General features: G+C 34.7%; 1 protein-coding gene across 2 annotated transcripts in view; it reads left to right on the top strand.

The window, feature by feature from the left end:
- DLC1 (DLC1 Rho GTPase activating protein) overlaps window positions 1–16724 on the top strand; it is a 236918-nt gene that overhangs the window by 83084 nt on the left and 137110 nt on the right. For both annotated transcript variants that reach the window (XM_074904883.1, XM_074904882.1), the window contains exon 4: window positions 9874–9907. In XM_074904883.1, the coding sequence (XP_074760984.1) occupies window positions 9874–9907 (34 nt within the window). The remainder of the gene's footprint in view (window positions 1–9873; window positions 9908–16724) is intronic.

Below are 16724 nucleotides of genomic sequence, written 5' to 3'. Positions count from 1 at the left end.
TTAACGTGCAGCATATATGGCTGAGCCTTAAGGTGGTGAATGGAACCCAGGATCCCCTGCAGCCAATTGCAAAATACTCCTCCTTCCTCCCAGGCTTTTAAAATATGTCAACAACATGAGCAAAACTTCACAGATGTATGAGTACTTCCATTGGTTTCTGGATTTTTTTGACATCAAAGATCCCATCTTGATAGATAGTACCTGGGAATAAAATGGGATTACTGGACAGAGATGGAAGAGGTGTAGTGTGTGTGTTGTCTGTGCTGGTGTCTGTCTGTGTAGGTATGTACTATGAAATGTTAGCTCAGGCATTACCACGTTAAGCAAGGTGTTGCAAGACTCTAAAGAAATGTAATAGGAAGTGGTCATACCAGAGACCTGGAGTAGCGCTCTTACTATTATAGTAATACTTCCAGCTGAGGAAACTATATGGCAGATGAAATATGTATTTCTCTGGTTTATTAACTGTACCAGAAGAACCAAGCTTTTGGTTATATGAGCAAAGGAAATTTGATACACAGTTTGACCACAGTTTAGATATTAAAGTAGAAATGGTTATGGTTGGATTATTTTTTTTCTCAAACAAAGAAGGGAGATTTGGTTACAAGCATTTCAGCATAAAACAGCTGTGCAGGTTAATGTTTTGTTTTCTGAAGAGGTTTTTCAATGGCTTGGGGTATGTTTTAGAACTTTAATTGTTGTATTTGGATTTAAAAACCTACTTTGCATCATTTCCTTTTAGGAGAAAAAGCTCCGGTTTCTTTTCCCAGTGATGAAGAAACTTCTCATTTTTACTTGTAACATATTTTTATTTCTTTCGGAAAAAAATTGAGTTGTTTTCATATAAGCGATATCTTTCCAACTTTTTTTTTAAAAAAAAATCAATTATCTCGAAAGAAACAGAAGTTGTTGAATGAACTAAAAAGCAAGTTTTATTACTTTTTCACCCAGAAGACATCTTTTTGTTTTACTGCTTCTATCTGTCACTCACAACCTTGACAAGTGCTTAAAGGTTAGCACACTGCATATGCAGAGAACACTCAAAAGAACCCATTCCATTTCAACTCTTTTTTTCCTTAGATGACCTAGAGAAATACTTAGTAAGGTCATAGTAATGGTGTCTGGTGATTTTTAAGCTCACACTCATTATGCATGTATGTTGGAGCACGAACAAACTGAGATTACAAGAATATGGTGAAATAAGCAAACAAGATCTGGGTAGCATATTTTAGTGTTTATTCCCTTCTTTTCTACCTCCTCCTCCTACTCAAGACAAAGCCACTGCCTTGTTGTGTGCTTCTACTCCTTGCCATTTTTCTTCTTGTAAAAGAAAATAGGATGGTTTATGTTAATCTATATTGCTCTATGTTTTAGTAAATGAAGAAATAAACCATATCTAGCTGACTTGGTGATAACTTACTGAAATGCATGAATTTGCAGTTAGTTTCTTATGCTCACACCTGCTACCTTCCAGAGTTAGACACATTTTTTTGCCACAAGAACACTGACTCTCACAAACCTAACACTGTTTCTGTCTAGCATGCTACCCCCCACCTTTCTTCATCTTTTCATGATTAGCCTCACTATTATGTGACTCTCAAGCTTCCTGAGCAAAGAACTATGATGTACTGCAGAAAGTAAAGGTTTCTATCATCATAGAAGAGAGAGAGAGAGAGAGAGAGAGAGAGAGAGAGAAGGTGTCAATAGTTCCTGCCCTCCCAGTAGGTGTCAGTAAGTTGCTGCAGTGCTCTACACCTGATTTTCATTTTCAGAACATAAAGCTGAACACAGTGAGGCCTTCCTTGACCAGTATAAATACCAATCCTTCATATATAATATTCAAGAAACTCAGATATGATTTTATTGCTGCTAGTGAGATCTGAATTTAGGAGACTAACATCAGTGGTATTCAAAAATGTAGATAGCAATCCACCATTGGATTTGGGCTGACCTTACAGAAAGATCATTAGAATCAGATTGCTCATTTACAAATCTGATGATTTGTATTGCTAACCTTTTCTCAGCTTATAAACACACAGCTTCTGTATTGTGATAGACTCTGGCACCTGCAGCAATGAGGTGAGCTCCCTAATTCAAAATTATTAAGAGTTACTTGTTTTTCTTGGAATGAAGGCCGATGGTTGCTTGGTTTTCTTTGAGGTTTTTGTTGGGTTTTATTTCTCCTTTTACTCTGCAAGTAAGCGATCAAAGGTATTTGGTAACTTAGACTTATCATGCAACAAATTTTACTTTCTATCATCACATGATTGAAAGAATTTATGTACATGAAACATAGACTTATTCCAAGGTTGTAAGTTTTATACATAAGGAGATGAGAAAAGGCTGAAAGCACCTGTGATTCCTGTCAGCCATATAGAAGCGTTCCCCAGATTTAAGGGCTTTAAGGCAAAATCACACTCGTAGACATTACATGATGTTGAAACAAATGGGAAACATGAGACTTTAATTATCTTTTGCTGCCGCCTTATAGATCTGGGTGCCCTCTGGTTCCCAAGTAGTTCAGCTTTGCCAGTGTTTCAGGGTTTATTGATGTGGTTGTTACTGTAAAAGGTTTTATAAGATAAATGTTAACTAAACAAATTACTTCTTAGCTTGAAAAAATAGCTCTCTGTGTAAATGAACCCTAATAGAAGCTCTGGTGATTGATGAAAAGCATGAGCACTCTTTCGACTCCTCCAGTTCTAGAGGTAGTGTGTCACATTATCAGCTTTGGTGTTAACATTCAAGTTATGTTTTCGTTAGGGAAGAGATACATATGTTTGGTGGAAATGGAGGAAGCACAGGTTTTGTTATTACCAAAAACTATATAAATGTTCCTCAACATTAACTAAAATTTAACTGACCCCTCTTTCAAGTAATGTATGTAATGCATAGTTAAAGAGCAGTTCAAGTGGAAATCGGGTTCCTTATCTCATGATCTCCTGGAAAGTATCAAAACTGAGTTTATTTTACACATTTATTTTTATTCCAAGTCCTTATATGCAAATAAGCTGAGATCTAACAATTGCTAATTTTTTTAAAAAATCATAATTGTTTCACAAACTGTGTGATGGTAACTCTCAGGTATTTACCAACTTGAAGCTGCTGCTCTGAAGACTTTAGCATCCCTAAAGAGAAGGGACTTAATTCTATATTATGGCCAAATTCTACTTAATAGTCTGGACAAGCTGCAGACAGGCTATTGTCTTATCTGTCATATAAACCAGTTGTATGTGGTCCTAACAGATTTCAGAGAATTGGGAGCTTACCCACATCTGTGGAAATTCTGTAATAACACCAAACAGAGCACAAGACAGTGATCCTGCATCTTTGTTTTGCACTTCCAACATGGCAAGAGACACACTGCCAGCTGAATTATGAAGACACATGAAGTTACCAGACCACCCCAAGTGCAGGCTCTTGGCAAGTGCGTCATGGAAGGAGAACTGCCAACTATCCAGCACTAACTAGAAGGAGCCTCTGTGCATGACCTCAGTGACATAAAGAGGCTCAAGCAAACAGAACTATCCAGTCAGAAAGCAAACTAGTTGGGGAGAGGCGTACAACTGACTGGAGGAGAACATATGCAAGCAAGCATACAGCTTTGTACTTCCACTACAACTAAATTCATAGTGTTGTCATAAACTTAGCCAGAGACCTCTGAATGTGACATTAACTTCTTTTTAAAATTGAGTTAAATGGTGCAGCTTTATTGTTGGGTGGATTTTAATTGCCTTCTGCTCTACTTTTAGTAATTGCAATCTTTAGTAAAATGACAGACCACAAAGAAAGACCTTGATGAATTCCCCTTCTAAAACTGGTCTGTCCTGAAAGTTGATGGGTTTGGTTTTTCTCTTTCTTTAGCCAGATTAAAAAACAAAACCAAACCAAACAAAAAATTGTGGAGGGCTGAAAACTTCCTTTAAAAACTTATACATTTAATAAAATAATGTTTTATAAATAACTCTGGATTATAAACTAATCATTCTAGGTTTTTCTTCTACATTATTGCTATGATTTCTGTTCAGTGCTAATACCAAAAGATTACTTTAATTAGTATTTCCAGAAGGATTTTCTACATGTTTACTCTCTTAATCTGGTTTATTAACACAAAAGGCTTTGGTTTCAAAAAAATCAAAATTTTCCAGTAGAGATATCTATTCAGTATTTTGTTGAAAAGGGAATATAACTGAGGAAATTTCTGGTTATGGACTGCAGTATTTCTCTGATTTCAAACCATCTGAATGATCATGGATTTTTTTCTTCTGTAAAATAACCCACTTAATTTTAACTACTATTTATCCAAATTAAGAAAACTGAAGCATACATTCTAAATAAAATGTCTACTTAAGGACTCCAGATGTTATAGAACATATACTCTTTGATACATAATGCTTAAAATTTGTTTTCTGCCTGAGCATTGTTGAACTCCATTTTCAGGTACAATATTGCTCTTGTTTACTGGAATAGAGAGTTCTCTGTCATCTGGTTCATTAGTCCTTGCTTGGTAATTGTATATTGTGTTGACACTGCTTCCTTTCTTTCTTGTCAGAAGTTCAGTAGATCTCTCTTCTTTAGTAGATTTTAGATTTTTGGGTGGTTTGATCATCTGAGTAGAAAGAAGACAACAGATATATATTTCGATCTATATAGCTGTTTCTGGTCTTAAAATCAACAATGCTATTTAAAAAATAAATATAACATCCGTTTTTACGTTTGCAAGCTTTGGCAGTTAGTCTCTTTTCTGTTTCTCATGTGATATAAGGCTTCCAGTTTTTTAGAATAAGAACATGAATTTGGTCTTGAAATAAATAATTTCAGTGAAAACACAATTCTTACTAACACCTTTTTGCATAAAAGAAGCATCTACTAAGGTGAGAATTTAGACCATGATTTTTAATATCAGGAATAAAAGGTGATTACCATAAATAAAAGCTTTTCAAAAAAATAAGGTAGGGGATTTATAGCAGCATGAGCTCAGCAATTGTGAGTCACCTGCTCACAGTTATTATGACAGCTGGGTTTTCCCTTTCTAGTCAAATCCCAGTAGGCTGTTTGTCCTGGAGTGTTCCCTCCACCCTGGACAGTAGAAGATACTGTCTCCACAGGCAAAATTGTAGACAAATGATTGCAAATAAGGATGTGTTAGATCATTAGGAAGAAAATTTCCCAGCATGTCAAATGCATACCTGAAAAAAGACTGAATAGCTGACAGCCTTCTATGATGGAAGGGCTTTGTAGAAAACCCATCATGGTTAGATGGAAGTATTGAAAATGTGATTCACATATGGCCAAATGCACTTTATCTTCTGTAATCTGAAAAAGGGAGAACTATTAACTATTGTGGGGAAAAAAGTGTATTTAATATCTTTAAAATAAAGATGCTATATCTTGTCTGGAAAATTGAAATATAGATTCACTCCAATTGGTTTATGAGATACTATAAAAATAAATAGATATTACTAGATCCTTACTGCAGAAATTCTATGTTACATGCTCCTCTGAAGTAACATGCCAGTTTATACAGACCTTTGCCATCTAGTGTAGCCCTTCACAGACAAGTCAGTCATGATAGAGCTGTTTATGTTATGTGAGTGCAAGGAAACTAAAAGATAGCTAGTTGAATTTTATTCATAATGGCTTTGTCTGCAGGTTTAGAATCAGGATGAAAAAAAATACAGCTTTGCACTACAGTTAAGGGAGAGCCAAGCTGTGTTCAGGTCAGACTGGATGTGACTCAGCTTTTTATGATGGTAGTCTTGCAGTTCAGCATACCCTCAGCACTGGTCCCAAATGCACTCTCTCTTCTTTGCAGATAATATAATACCTCCCCCTTTCACTACCAAGACTCTGCACACATCCTCTGACTATAACTCTTCTAATCTGGAAAGCTACGATGCTAATTTTTTAGCCCACTTCAGGGGTGGAATATATGAATTTTGAGTCTGTAATGGAGGGAATCTAATTTGGGAAGCGGGAAGAGATTCTTTCTTTCTCTTTTCATAGTGAAAAACTACACATGCCCAAATGAATGGTTGCTCTGTGAAATTGTGCACTTTGTTGACACATTTACCTCTCTTCCCTGTTAAAATATTCTTAGAAACTCAGAAAGAAATAGATATTTTTACTTTGGTCAGACAAAGCTTTTCATTTGTGCTGAAATTTTAAGTTTTGATATACCAGAATTTTCCACCATTTTTTTTCTTGCTGGAAGACAGCTTTTCCACCTAACTTCTAATGAAATTCACAGGAAGTGGTTATTTAACCCGATGTTACTGGTAATCATTTATATCTGAGCCAGGCAACTGCAACTTCAAAGAAAAATGTCAAATTTAGTGGGTTTGTGTTTTACAGTTATATTTGCAGACATATTTACAGGGAAAGAGTTGCAATATCGTAGGGATGCATCAAAAAAATATTCAATATGACATTGTAAGTAAGGTTTTCATAGGTTAAAACTCAAATTCTCTAATTTAAAAGAAAATCCTGAGTATATTTCAGCAATGGTCTGAGAGGAGAATTTGGTTTTTTTACTTTTTCTTTCTTGGTGCTCCTAAGAGCATATACTATTAGAAATATAGAGAGGAGCCTGATTTTAGGGGTGTATTTGTTGAAATCTGTGAAGGGGGTGTAAAAAGAGCCTGCTTTTTTAAAAAAAACACATCATGGCCAGATCATGTGGAAATTGTTAGTCCAGTTTTTTAGTTCTGTGAGGAGAGTGAGAAATAATGTGAAGTTACAGTGAACCCATCTGGCCAAGCAGGAAAATCCAGTTTAATTGCTCTATTGCCAGAAGTGTTAAATCACTTCCTGGGAATGCAATTCATTTGGAACATATGGAACTCGTTGGAAGAAGGTCTCCAGTGAATTCAAAACTACTGGAGATGAGAGCATTTCTCATAAGTAACAATCATGTTTTCCCACTGGGCAGCATGTAAGCAGTATGCGTAGCTGTATTAATGAAAAACTAAACCAATAGTAGGACTGTCCGAGATCTTGTTGAACAAGAGTTGCTTGTGGTTTACTTTATTTTAATTTTTCAGGAAATGCTATGTTCATTTAGGATTTTTTTTCACAGCTTTTAAGCAGCAATAGAACATTCTGACAGAACTTTTAGCTCAGTATACATCTTGATTACACTCTGTTTGGAAACATATTTGAAAGTATCATCCAAGATGATTTTGTGGATAAAGAGGGTAGGTTTTTGGGGTGTTCTTTGGTTTGGTTTGGTTTTTTTTAGTCAGGGACTTTACATTTACTATATATTTTTAAAAAAGTAGGAAGATTTTCGATTTTTCTGTAAACTAAGCAAATCTAAACCTTTGACTAAAAATATTACATATGTATGAGTTCTCCTTAAAACTGTAAAGAATTAGTAAGACTTATTTATATACATTATTTTAAAGAAAACATCTTTCATAATTTATAACGGATTCAGGATTTATAAGTATGCCACAGTACCATGTTCTGAGTCAAGTATTCATGTTATTTGCAGTCTTTAAAATAATATTGCTATTCTTCAGAAAAAATATGCTACAGCTTTTTACCTGGGCTAAACCGACTGTACAACTCTTAACAACTTTAGGACTACCATCTTCCAGATTTACTAAATGTATGTCTGGTTGTAAATCAACATGTTTTAGTGATCATCAACTACAAACATTATATATTTCTGGGAAATAACCTGAATTTACAAATGGCAAGATTAACATTGTTTTAAAATCTGATATGCTGGTATGAAAAAAATCTGCATGCTGATATGAATGATGATGGGACTTGATTCAGAAGTGTTCATTCAGGCCAAGGGCACTGACAGTGATTTACACTGCAGGTATAGACAACATGATTAAAGTCCATTTAAGTTTGTCATAAAGCTACCAGAGAAATTACCTTCCATACTTGTCACTCTATCATATTGCTATTGAGTCCTGTAACTGCTTTCCTGCCGTTCACTGAATCACAGCTTTTCATCTTGGCCTTGTATTTTAGACCTTACAAAGGCTGTCCCTCTCAAACTGTTGTCTGTTTTCCATGACACAGCTTATGATTTCAATGCTGACACTGTTTGTTGTAACATCTCCAGTCATCTCAATGTTTTCTTCTAAGCTTTTCTTAGACGAATCCATCACACCTTTTATTTTTTTATGGGTAACAAAAGTCAACATTAAAATGTCATAATAACCTATGTCCATCTCTCCTTCTTTTGTCCTGACCCTTCTATTCAATTTACACTAGTGGGTTTTTTTCTTCTGTTTGTTTTTCTTTCCCTGATTGTTTACTTGTTTCTCACCTTCTCCTCTTTACAAAGTTCTGTCTTTCAGATTTCCTTCTCAGGTAAATTATAGTAGTGAATCTGGGGGTTTCTTTCTTATTTTCTTATTTTTCTTAGCCAGTATAACCACTTAGGTCTGGGAAAGAGAAGAAAATTATATACTGGTTTTCAAAATTCTATCTTTTCTTTTTTTTTTTTTTTAATCTATACATGATACACTTTCTGTTTCTTTGTAACTGATACCTTAATTCATTCTGTGATTTTATTGTTTCTTGGGCATGTAAACTTCCTTTAGGCTATGGAATTAATGCTTTTGCATTACTGGAGCAAAATGGTGCTTTGTCTGAATAAAAATGTGTTTGCAAAAAGCAAGGGAAATGCTTTTCAAGCAAGGGGCTGCTGTTGTTTTGAATAATATTAGTCTGACAGTATAAGATTTTTGAATGTCAGACTCAAGCAACAGATATTTAACTAGTCAGAGTGCAGGTGGAACAGAAAGAATCACAAAACAATCCTTATGGCGGTTACCAACCTGTAAGGTATTTATTAATATATATTGTCTAAAACATGTTGTATTTCAAATTTGTACAAAACATCATCCAGGAAATTTTATAAAATACTATTTTATATAGTAAGACAAATCAAATCCTGAAATGAAATTTTCAAAGTCTATTTCGAGACCTCTATAGGAAGTCTGAAACTGGTTGTTTTATGATTTCTGTCCACCACTCCCATCTTTTTTTTCCCTGTGAAATCTACAGCAGGAAAATCTGCTGAACAAAGGCTAGGCTGACACAAGTGAAAGGGATGTAAAATTGATACCTTAACTCACGTGGCAGTTCTGCATACATTGCATACCCATTCCTGTTTCTCATCCAACCTTTCTTACCTTTATCATATCTGCACATTCTTTAATTCTGTTTATATGTGTACCATATAAATTCCATTTTGCTAGTCATTCAATCTATAACCCACTTATTTCAGGAAAAATACACTCAGAAAGTTGTTCTGCATTAGTCTGAAAGAAAAGCATAATATGAAAGAAAATTAAAAAAAAAAAAAATTTTTCAAGTCCAAAACCAATTACAGCCAATATGAAAACACTTTTATTACTTGTCACTGAAAAATTATATGGAAAGTAAGAAATTGTTAGGTAATATAACAACATACATTTGAGCTTGACTAACTATATAGAGTCAATGGCAGAACTTTACATGAATTCTGCAGAAGAAAGATTTGGCATTTTAGTCTCATCTTCAGTCACACCGTTTTTGTCTTCACTCCTTCAGAATTATTTAGTAATTTCCTAGTGGAATTTTGTGGGCATGTGTTCTAGGATGATTATTTCAAAATACAATCGTTGGAATATTTTATTAACTCCCTTCTCTCCTAGTCTTTTTTTTTTTTAACAGTAGTTAGTTTCATAGTAGATTATAAGACACATAAATGGGAACTGTATGTTTCTCTCCTGAATGCTTAACACAGTTGAGACCTCAGTTCTTTACAGACCTTCTGGACACATAAAAACTACCTTAGATTTTATAAGTTTTCCCTAATATTCTTATTTTTTAACAGTGGTATCATTTATTTTTTTCTTTCAGGCTATGCCAGTTATTTCAGAGAAGGAGAAGGCTGGTGAGTAAATATTTACTTGTTTTCTCATTTCCTTGTATTTGTTTCATGGAATATAGTGTTACTTAACTAAGTGATAAAAGACAGGCTTCAGCTGTGTGGTTTCAAATGTGTAGGATGACAGATCTGACAAATGTCTGTGTAAAGGTTATTCATTGTTTCCTCAGTAGGATATTTTCTCTTTCTGAAAAGCAGTACTGCCTTCTGGGTGATACTAATAAAGATGTTTGAAACTATCCTACAAAGTACCCAGTTGAATTGCAGCTGTCCCTTACATGTCAGTCTTCCTCTAGGTACTAACTTGTTACCTGGTGTTAAAATCTACTTTGATTTATTTGATGTCTCGGTTAACAAACATGGATGCCAATGGGTTTGTTCAAGTCAGTGGAGTTTGATGACCTAGTGTGAACTTTACTGTCTGTCTTTAAGCATGGCAGGAAATTTCAGTTATCTGGAGTATTTCACTAGAGAGAACAATTTTTATTATAACTAAGTACTTTCAGAATATTGAACGGTTGTTTTCCTATTCTTTTCTGTTTTATATGTTCTCTGAGCGCTATACATACTTTGGTGTTTGTATGTGAAATCTATTAGTGATTGTCTGCTAGACCCTGTCAAATGGGTGCATTGTTATGATAAACAGTAGCGAACACTCCACTCTTAGCACTACAGATCTCCAGAATCCCTGTTGGTTTCTTCATCATTTATTTTAATTGATAGTTTGCTACTGTATTTCAAATATAGCTTGAAAAATACCTCAAAATGTCTAAATGTCACTTGTCATTCTAATTTATGTCTGATTTTTGTTGGTGGCATTTTCTTACATTGTCCTGGTTTGGATTATTTAATTTCTTTTACTTATTAAGGGAGAGGAATAGGTTAAAAAAAAAAAAAAAAAAAGTTTTTGAGATAAAAGCCACAGTGCTAATCAGTACTGTAAAAGCTATGGATCTGTCTGGTCAGGATGTTGCTATTTTAGCTGTTGAAGTTCATAAATAATTCCCAAACTGTGACCCATATCTAATAAGCATTTTCTTTATAGATTTCACAGGTGGTATTATTTGATATTTCTTTTTGTGAGGCAGTTTGTATTTGGCCACATCCTTTAAATTATGTTCAAACATGCAAAGTGATTATAACTTGCCTTACTATTTGCAGCTAATTTCAAATACTTTGTCAAGCAGCCACGGAACTTTAGGTTTTTGTACATCTTTAGCAATTATATACCATATAAGATTAATAACTATCTAAAAATCATTTTAAAATCTTCAGGGCACAGGAATGACCCCAGTTTTATACTAGAGGAAGAGAGCTGCAAAAAATATTTGACATAGCTGATGGCTTGTAAAATCAGGAAGCTCTATGCTTACTTCTTCAGCGTCAAAACTATCTATCATGTCAGTGGTGATGATATGAAATAAATTTATTTTTTGCATACATTCTATAACCTGTACATATGCATATGAATCTGTCTCTCTATTCCTTCTTCCTGTCCAGACTTCAGTGTTATGGGTTTTGTAGACAGCATTATATTTAATATTACAAATACTAGGTGGAACTCCATGCCAATATGGAGTCAGTTTGCTGACATTTCCATGTACGTGAACACAGGCTAGACTGTGAATAGAAATGCAGATGCTTTTCAGTCAGTTTTGGCTTTTACAGCTCAGAAGCTCAATAGGTTGTGATGGGGTTTTTTTAAATATTAAGCATGCATTAGGGAGATGATTATTTAAATCAGACCTATTGACTGAAGTCAATTTGTTCTTGGGGTAGTTAGTGCTATTGTTTTTAAAATGCATTTGGATCTTGATTCAGACCTTCAGGTCTCATATTTTGTGATTTAACCAGCCGTTGTTTGATCACTGTTGCTTATACTTCACCAGATAAATGACATTGAATAAGACTCATGAATGACAAAGCTGTAAGGTGTGAAAACCTTCAAAAAATAATATAGCATATTTGCATGCCTGTTGTAAGAGAACAAAAAAAATAGTGATTTTGATATTTATTTGGAAATACCAACAATCTAACTCTTTGTAGTTTATATTATTACAGACTAAAATATATTAGAAAATTTTACAGAACCAAAAGTAGTTGTTTATTTTACTACTAACAATGATAATATCACAGTCAGAAGAAAGATTACATAGCACTGTATTAAAATTGAGTTTAAAATGCACTCAAAATGGCTATTCAAACATCTTTGCTTATTTTGAAAACTTGAAGTAATGATTTCTTGTAGCTCCTTTTTTCCTACTTAATACTATTTGTTTTCATCTGGGCCTGGAATGAGAAATACAAGAAAGTAGAAAGGCTGTTATTTCAATGTTTCTGGTTCAGAAATTCTATATACATAAATAAAAACCTGTTTTTACTAGATTTTCTATTCTGTAGACTACAGATACTTTGATACTTTCAAGTGCTTTTCCTACGGGTAACCAAATATTTAGATCCTTAAATGGACCAAGCTGTTTAAGCATCTTAGAAGTTCACACATTACTCTTTATCTTCATAGCAGATGTTGATCCTTGAAATTAAATATTTTATCAATTTTATATATTTTCCAACACACAGTAAATTTTGACTGCATTAAATACAAACTTGCAGATGGAGTACTTAAGAAAAAAAAAAAAAAAGTTGAAAAACTGCACACACACTATTTTTAGATTTAGAGAAAAAACAAATGTAATATGAAAACTTTGCTACTTTTGTCAATTCATAACTCAGGAGTTACATAACCAGGTTGAGGTTCTTTTTATGGTGGAAAGTGCAGTAAAAATTGCAATTGCAGAGTCCCTTTGGCAAAAATCTATAAATGATCAGTGTTTTGAGCAGAACATCAGTCATGCCTAACTGTGTACACTATTGCTTCAAGCTGCATGAGATAAGGCATTGCGAATGATGTACTATGGCATAAGCTATTTCTGAGAAATGTATTTTTAAGAAATTTCAATATTACTGATGTTTCTGGCAATGGTGGAAAAAAAAAATCTTTCAAATAACTTTTTTGAGGTAGAAGCTAAGATCAAGCAACATGCACAGTCAGGGAAAACGATGGCTCAAGCCAAAAGATGACTCAGGGCTGTGACTACTGGCACCTAAATAAGGAATGCGGGCCAGCAGCCAGCTTCAAGTCTTTTTTCAGATGCATCTGTTTTTCTTTTGAGTAATTTATGTATTCCATGCCTTTACTTACCTTGCTGACTGTTGTGAATTTTATACTCGAAATCTGTCCACAAACTATGAAGAAATTTGGGGGATGGAGAGCTCATCTCACCTGTCAATAATGAAGGTGTCTGGGTCAGACCTAGTGGTGTTGGCTTCATTTATAGTCTAAAAATAAGTAGCATATGAACCTTTGGTTCACCTGGCTATATGTCAGCATTTGGTTTACTGATGTGAATCACACATGAGACTTCATGAATGGTATTGGTTAACTCTCCACTAACTGTAGAGTCAAGATGGTTCCTAACACAGATACCAATATTCAGTACGATGAATCCACTCTGAGGTTCTTAATTCAGTTTCTTGAACACTGTTCCCAAAATAGAAGTATTGCCTAAGTCTCTTTGTGGACCTACTTCATGATTTCCCAATTTGTCCTCAAATATTTGTAGGGAATAATGAACTCTGTGACTTGGAAACATTGCTACAACAGAGTCAGCAGGAGAGGTAGAATGAACATCCACATCTGTTCAGGGACTAGCATAGTTTATTTCTCTTGAGGTGATGAAACTATGTGCTATCACATAAACAGGCCAGAAGGTTTAGTCTAGCTCTAAATAAGTATTAAATAAATATTAACACACTGGTCCATAATTTTCAGTATTATAATAAATATTTTTCTCTGCATGTAAAACAACTGCCCTGTGGTTTTGGTTGAACACACATTTAGGAGAATTGCTGCTCTAAAAATAAAATAAGGGGGTTTAAAGTCATTGAGTACTGAATTTTAGTTATTAAGTACAAACTTGTATCATTTAAAAAACAGAACACATTACTTGATACGAAAAAGCAAGTGACGCTACTCATCTGTAGCAGTAAAAGTTTCCTATCAGAATAGCAAGTGAACATGCTTGTAAGAGCTTTCATGATTCTACCAAAACATTCCCTCTTGCGTTAAAGATATATTATGGAAAAAGTGTACAACCTCTTTGGGTAAATCTCAGTACTCTCTCTAACTAGTAGGTTAGAGAAGTCTACTTCAGCACAAACAAAAGTGTCAGGTTTTGACATGTAGTAGACAGATTTGATAGCCTATTTCTTATCTCTGTTTTGGTGATCAGCAAACAAAGAGGATAACATATCAAGCATAGTTGAAGACGGCAGCCTCATGGGATCTCTGGACAATGTAAAGTATTTGAAAACTCCCCAGTGTTAGTATTACAATATGGGCCTAGTAGTGAACAAAACTAATTTTCTTTCTGTATCTCCTCTAGATTTCTGGTAAAGATACTATTTAATAAAATACAGGCTCAGTGTCCTTTGGTGTTAATTTCCCTGGTTGCCTTTGCTTCACAAGGAGGACAGATACACAGACAGTTGAAGGAACCTTTTAACGGCAGGGTGTTTCCTCTCACAGACTCTGTGTCAGGCAGCAGAGGACACTCGGTGCTTGGCCCCATGATAAGCTGCAGAACAGAAGGTGATGGAGTAAGAACAAGGTGGGTTGGGCCCATCTGTGCAAAGTCCTAGTGGGAGGACCTTGAAAATCCAGTAGCAACAGGTCCACTGTCATTAAACAAGGCACGTAAAAGATCAACTGCTTGGCACACTGGGTAGAGCTCTTTTAATTTCATTTAATGTAACTGTAGCTCTAATCAAAAGGGGAAAAAATAAAATCTCCACTAGATTTTATAAACGTGCTCTAGACCCAGAGAAATCAATTATTTATATGAGCAGTCCCCACGGGGTGCTCTGTTTTCATAAAGTCATTAAAGGTTCATCCATATATAACTTATTTTGAACCTAGAGCAAACATTAAAAAATATAATCCGACTGGCTGCCGCATATCGGTTTACACATAAACTGGAGAGAAATACAAGTTAATTGGCCCATTTTCTAGTTTTCTGGCTGCTTTACGATATCCCTAGCCAGTATTCGAAAATAAACTGGGCAACATGAATTATTGTTTCTTTTTTGTAAGTATTGTATCTGGTTTTAGTAGAACAGTCTTATTAGTGGTTTTGTGAGACCATAGTATGAAGGACCAGTTCCTGGACAGGTAATCTTTCTCTTCTGATGTTGCAACAGTTACAGAATTTGTTTTAGCTGAGTGTTTGCTTTCTAAATAAAAATGTCAGGTGAGCCCTCGTGCTTCAATCTGCCATACTAAAAAAGTAACAGAAACTCTGCCAGAATATGCATGAATGCCTGCCAAACACTAATAGATGCTAATAGATATATTTTTATTCCACTGTCATTTATTTCATTACTAGAAAAAAGGTTTGTGATGCCAATAGATACCAAAAGTTTACATTTCATGCTAAGATTCCTGATGATGTCTAGTTGTTGGGTTTTCTTTATTTTTTCCAAAGGTAGCAAAATAGCTGATGTCATGATTTTTGCTATTTGATTTCTAGTGGCTTATTAACCACACACTACTGTAGTTGTTGTTCTGAATAAATTACTCCTCTTTTAAAAGTCACACCATATTCACTGTATCCATGTGGATATAAACATAAACTTTAAAATGCACGTAACACTATGTGGAGCCAGAGTCTCCTTGATCTTAAGGTGCTGTGGCCATCTTCTTTAAGTTTTGGAGGAAAAAGTAGATCCTGTGACTGCAGCTTTCCTCTGAAAGTCCACTTAAAACCATGCTAAATGCAATGGAAGCAGGATGGCCCCTTAAAGTCCTCATGATTGTCTGTCATATATTACTTTCCTGAGTCTTAAAAAGTGAAGGGTAGAGCCAACTAGTGTGAATGTACTCTGAAGGGGAGCCAGCAGTCAAGAAGACTATACCATTGAAGGAGGACAAAAACGTTCAGGTCCCATGGCTGAACAGGAAAATGTGTTTTCTAGAAGGCTAAAACAAATTCTATGAAATTACTGTGTAATAATAAAGTACATCTGAAGTATATGAGAAGTAACAGAACCTCTTCTGCATCAAATTCTTAAATATTTAGCCAACTTCTGTTTTCTTGTGCCACCTGCATTAGTATGAGCCATCAATATGGACCTACTTTTATACTTCTTTGGAAGAGCTTTTTAAATCAAAATATGCTGTTGTTATCTTCAAAGGCATTTAGTTTTGCTCATTTCTTTACTATAGTCTCATCTATTTTGATCTTTAAAATACCTGAGAAGAGCTTAGCTGAACTATTTTAGGCCAATAACAAGGATTGGTCATTATTTGTACATTCCATATCATGCACTTTAATGCTTTTGTACCTATGATATTTTTCTAGATTCTTTGATGATTGTGTTAATTGTGGAAACAACTTTAAATATTTCCTCCATAAATATTTAAATGTCAGTATTCACCTTAGAGAAAACAAGCAGTGCCTCAGTGCTTTATATTCCTGTGGTGAGCAACTGAATTTTGATTTCTTTGGTGGTTTGCTGTCTTTCTGTAAATTCTGTAATAGAATTACCTTATTCTAATCAAGATATTTCCCTGATAGGAATAAAGATCTATATAGTGCCAGCTGAGCCATTACAGCTGCCAACCATCATACTAAATCTTTCAGCTGTCCCTTTTCTGTCCAATCCAATGTGGTTTTAGGGCAATATATACTTTCTCTGTTAAGGCAAGTTATTTTTATTTCAGAAACTATGTGATCAGGAAGAAAACCAAGCCTTAGCACTGAAG

The sequence above is a fragment of the Athene noctua genome, chromosome 4, assembly GCF_965140245.1.
Source record: "Athene noctua chromosome 4, bAthNoc1.hap1.1, whole genome shotgun sequence".
Taxonomy (NCBI): domain Eukaryota; kingdom Metazoa; phylum Chordata; class Aves; order Strigiformes; family Strigidae; genus Athene; species Athene noctua.
This window is presented reverse-complemented; position numbering and strand designations above follow the sequence as displayed.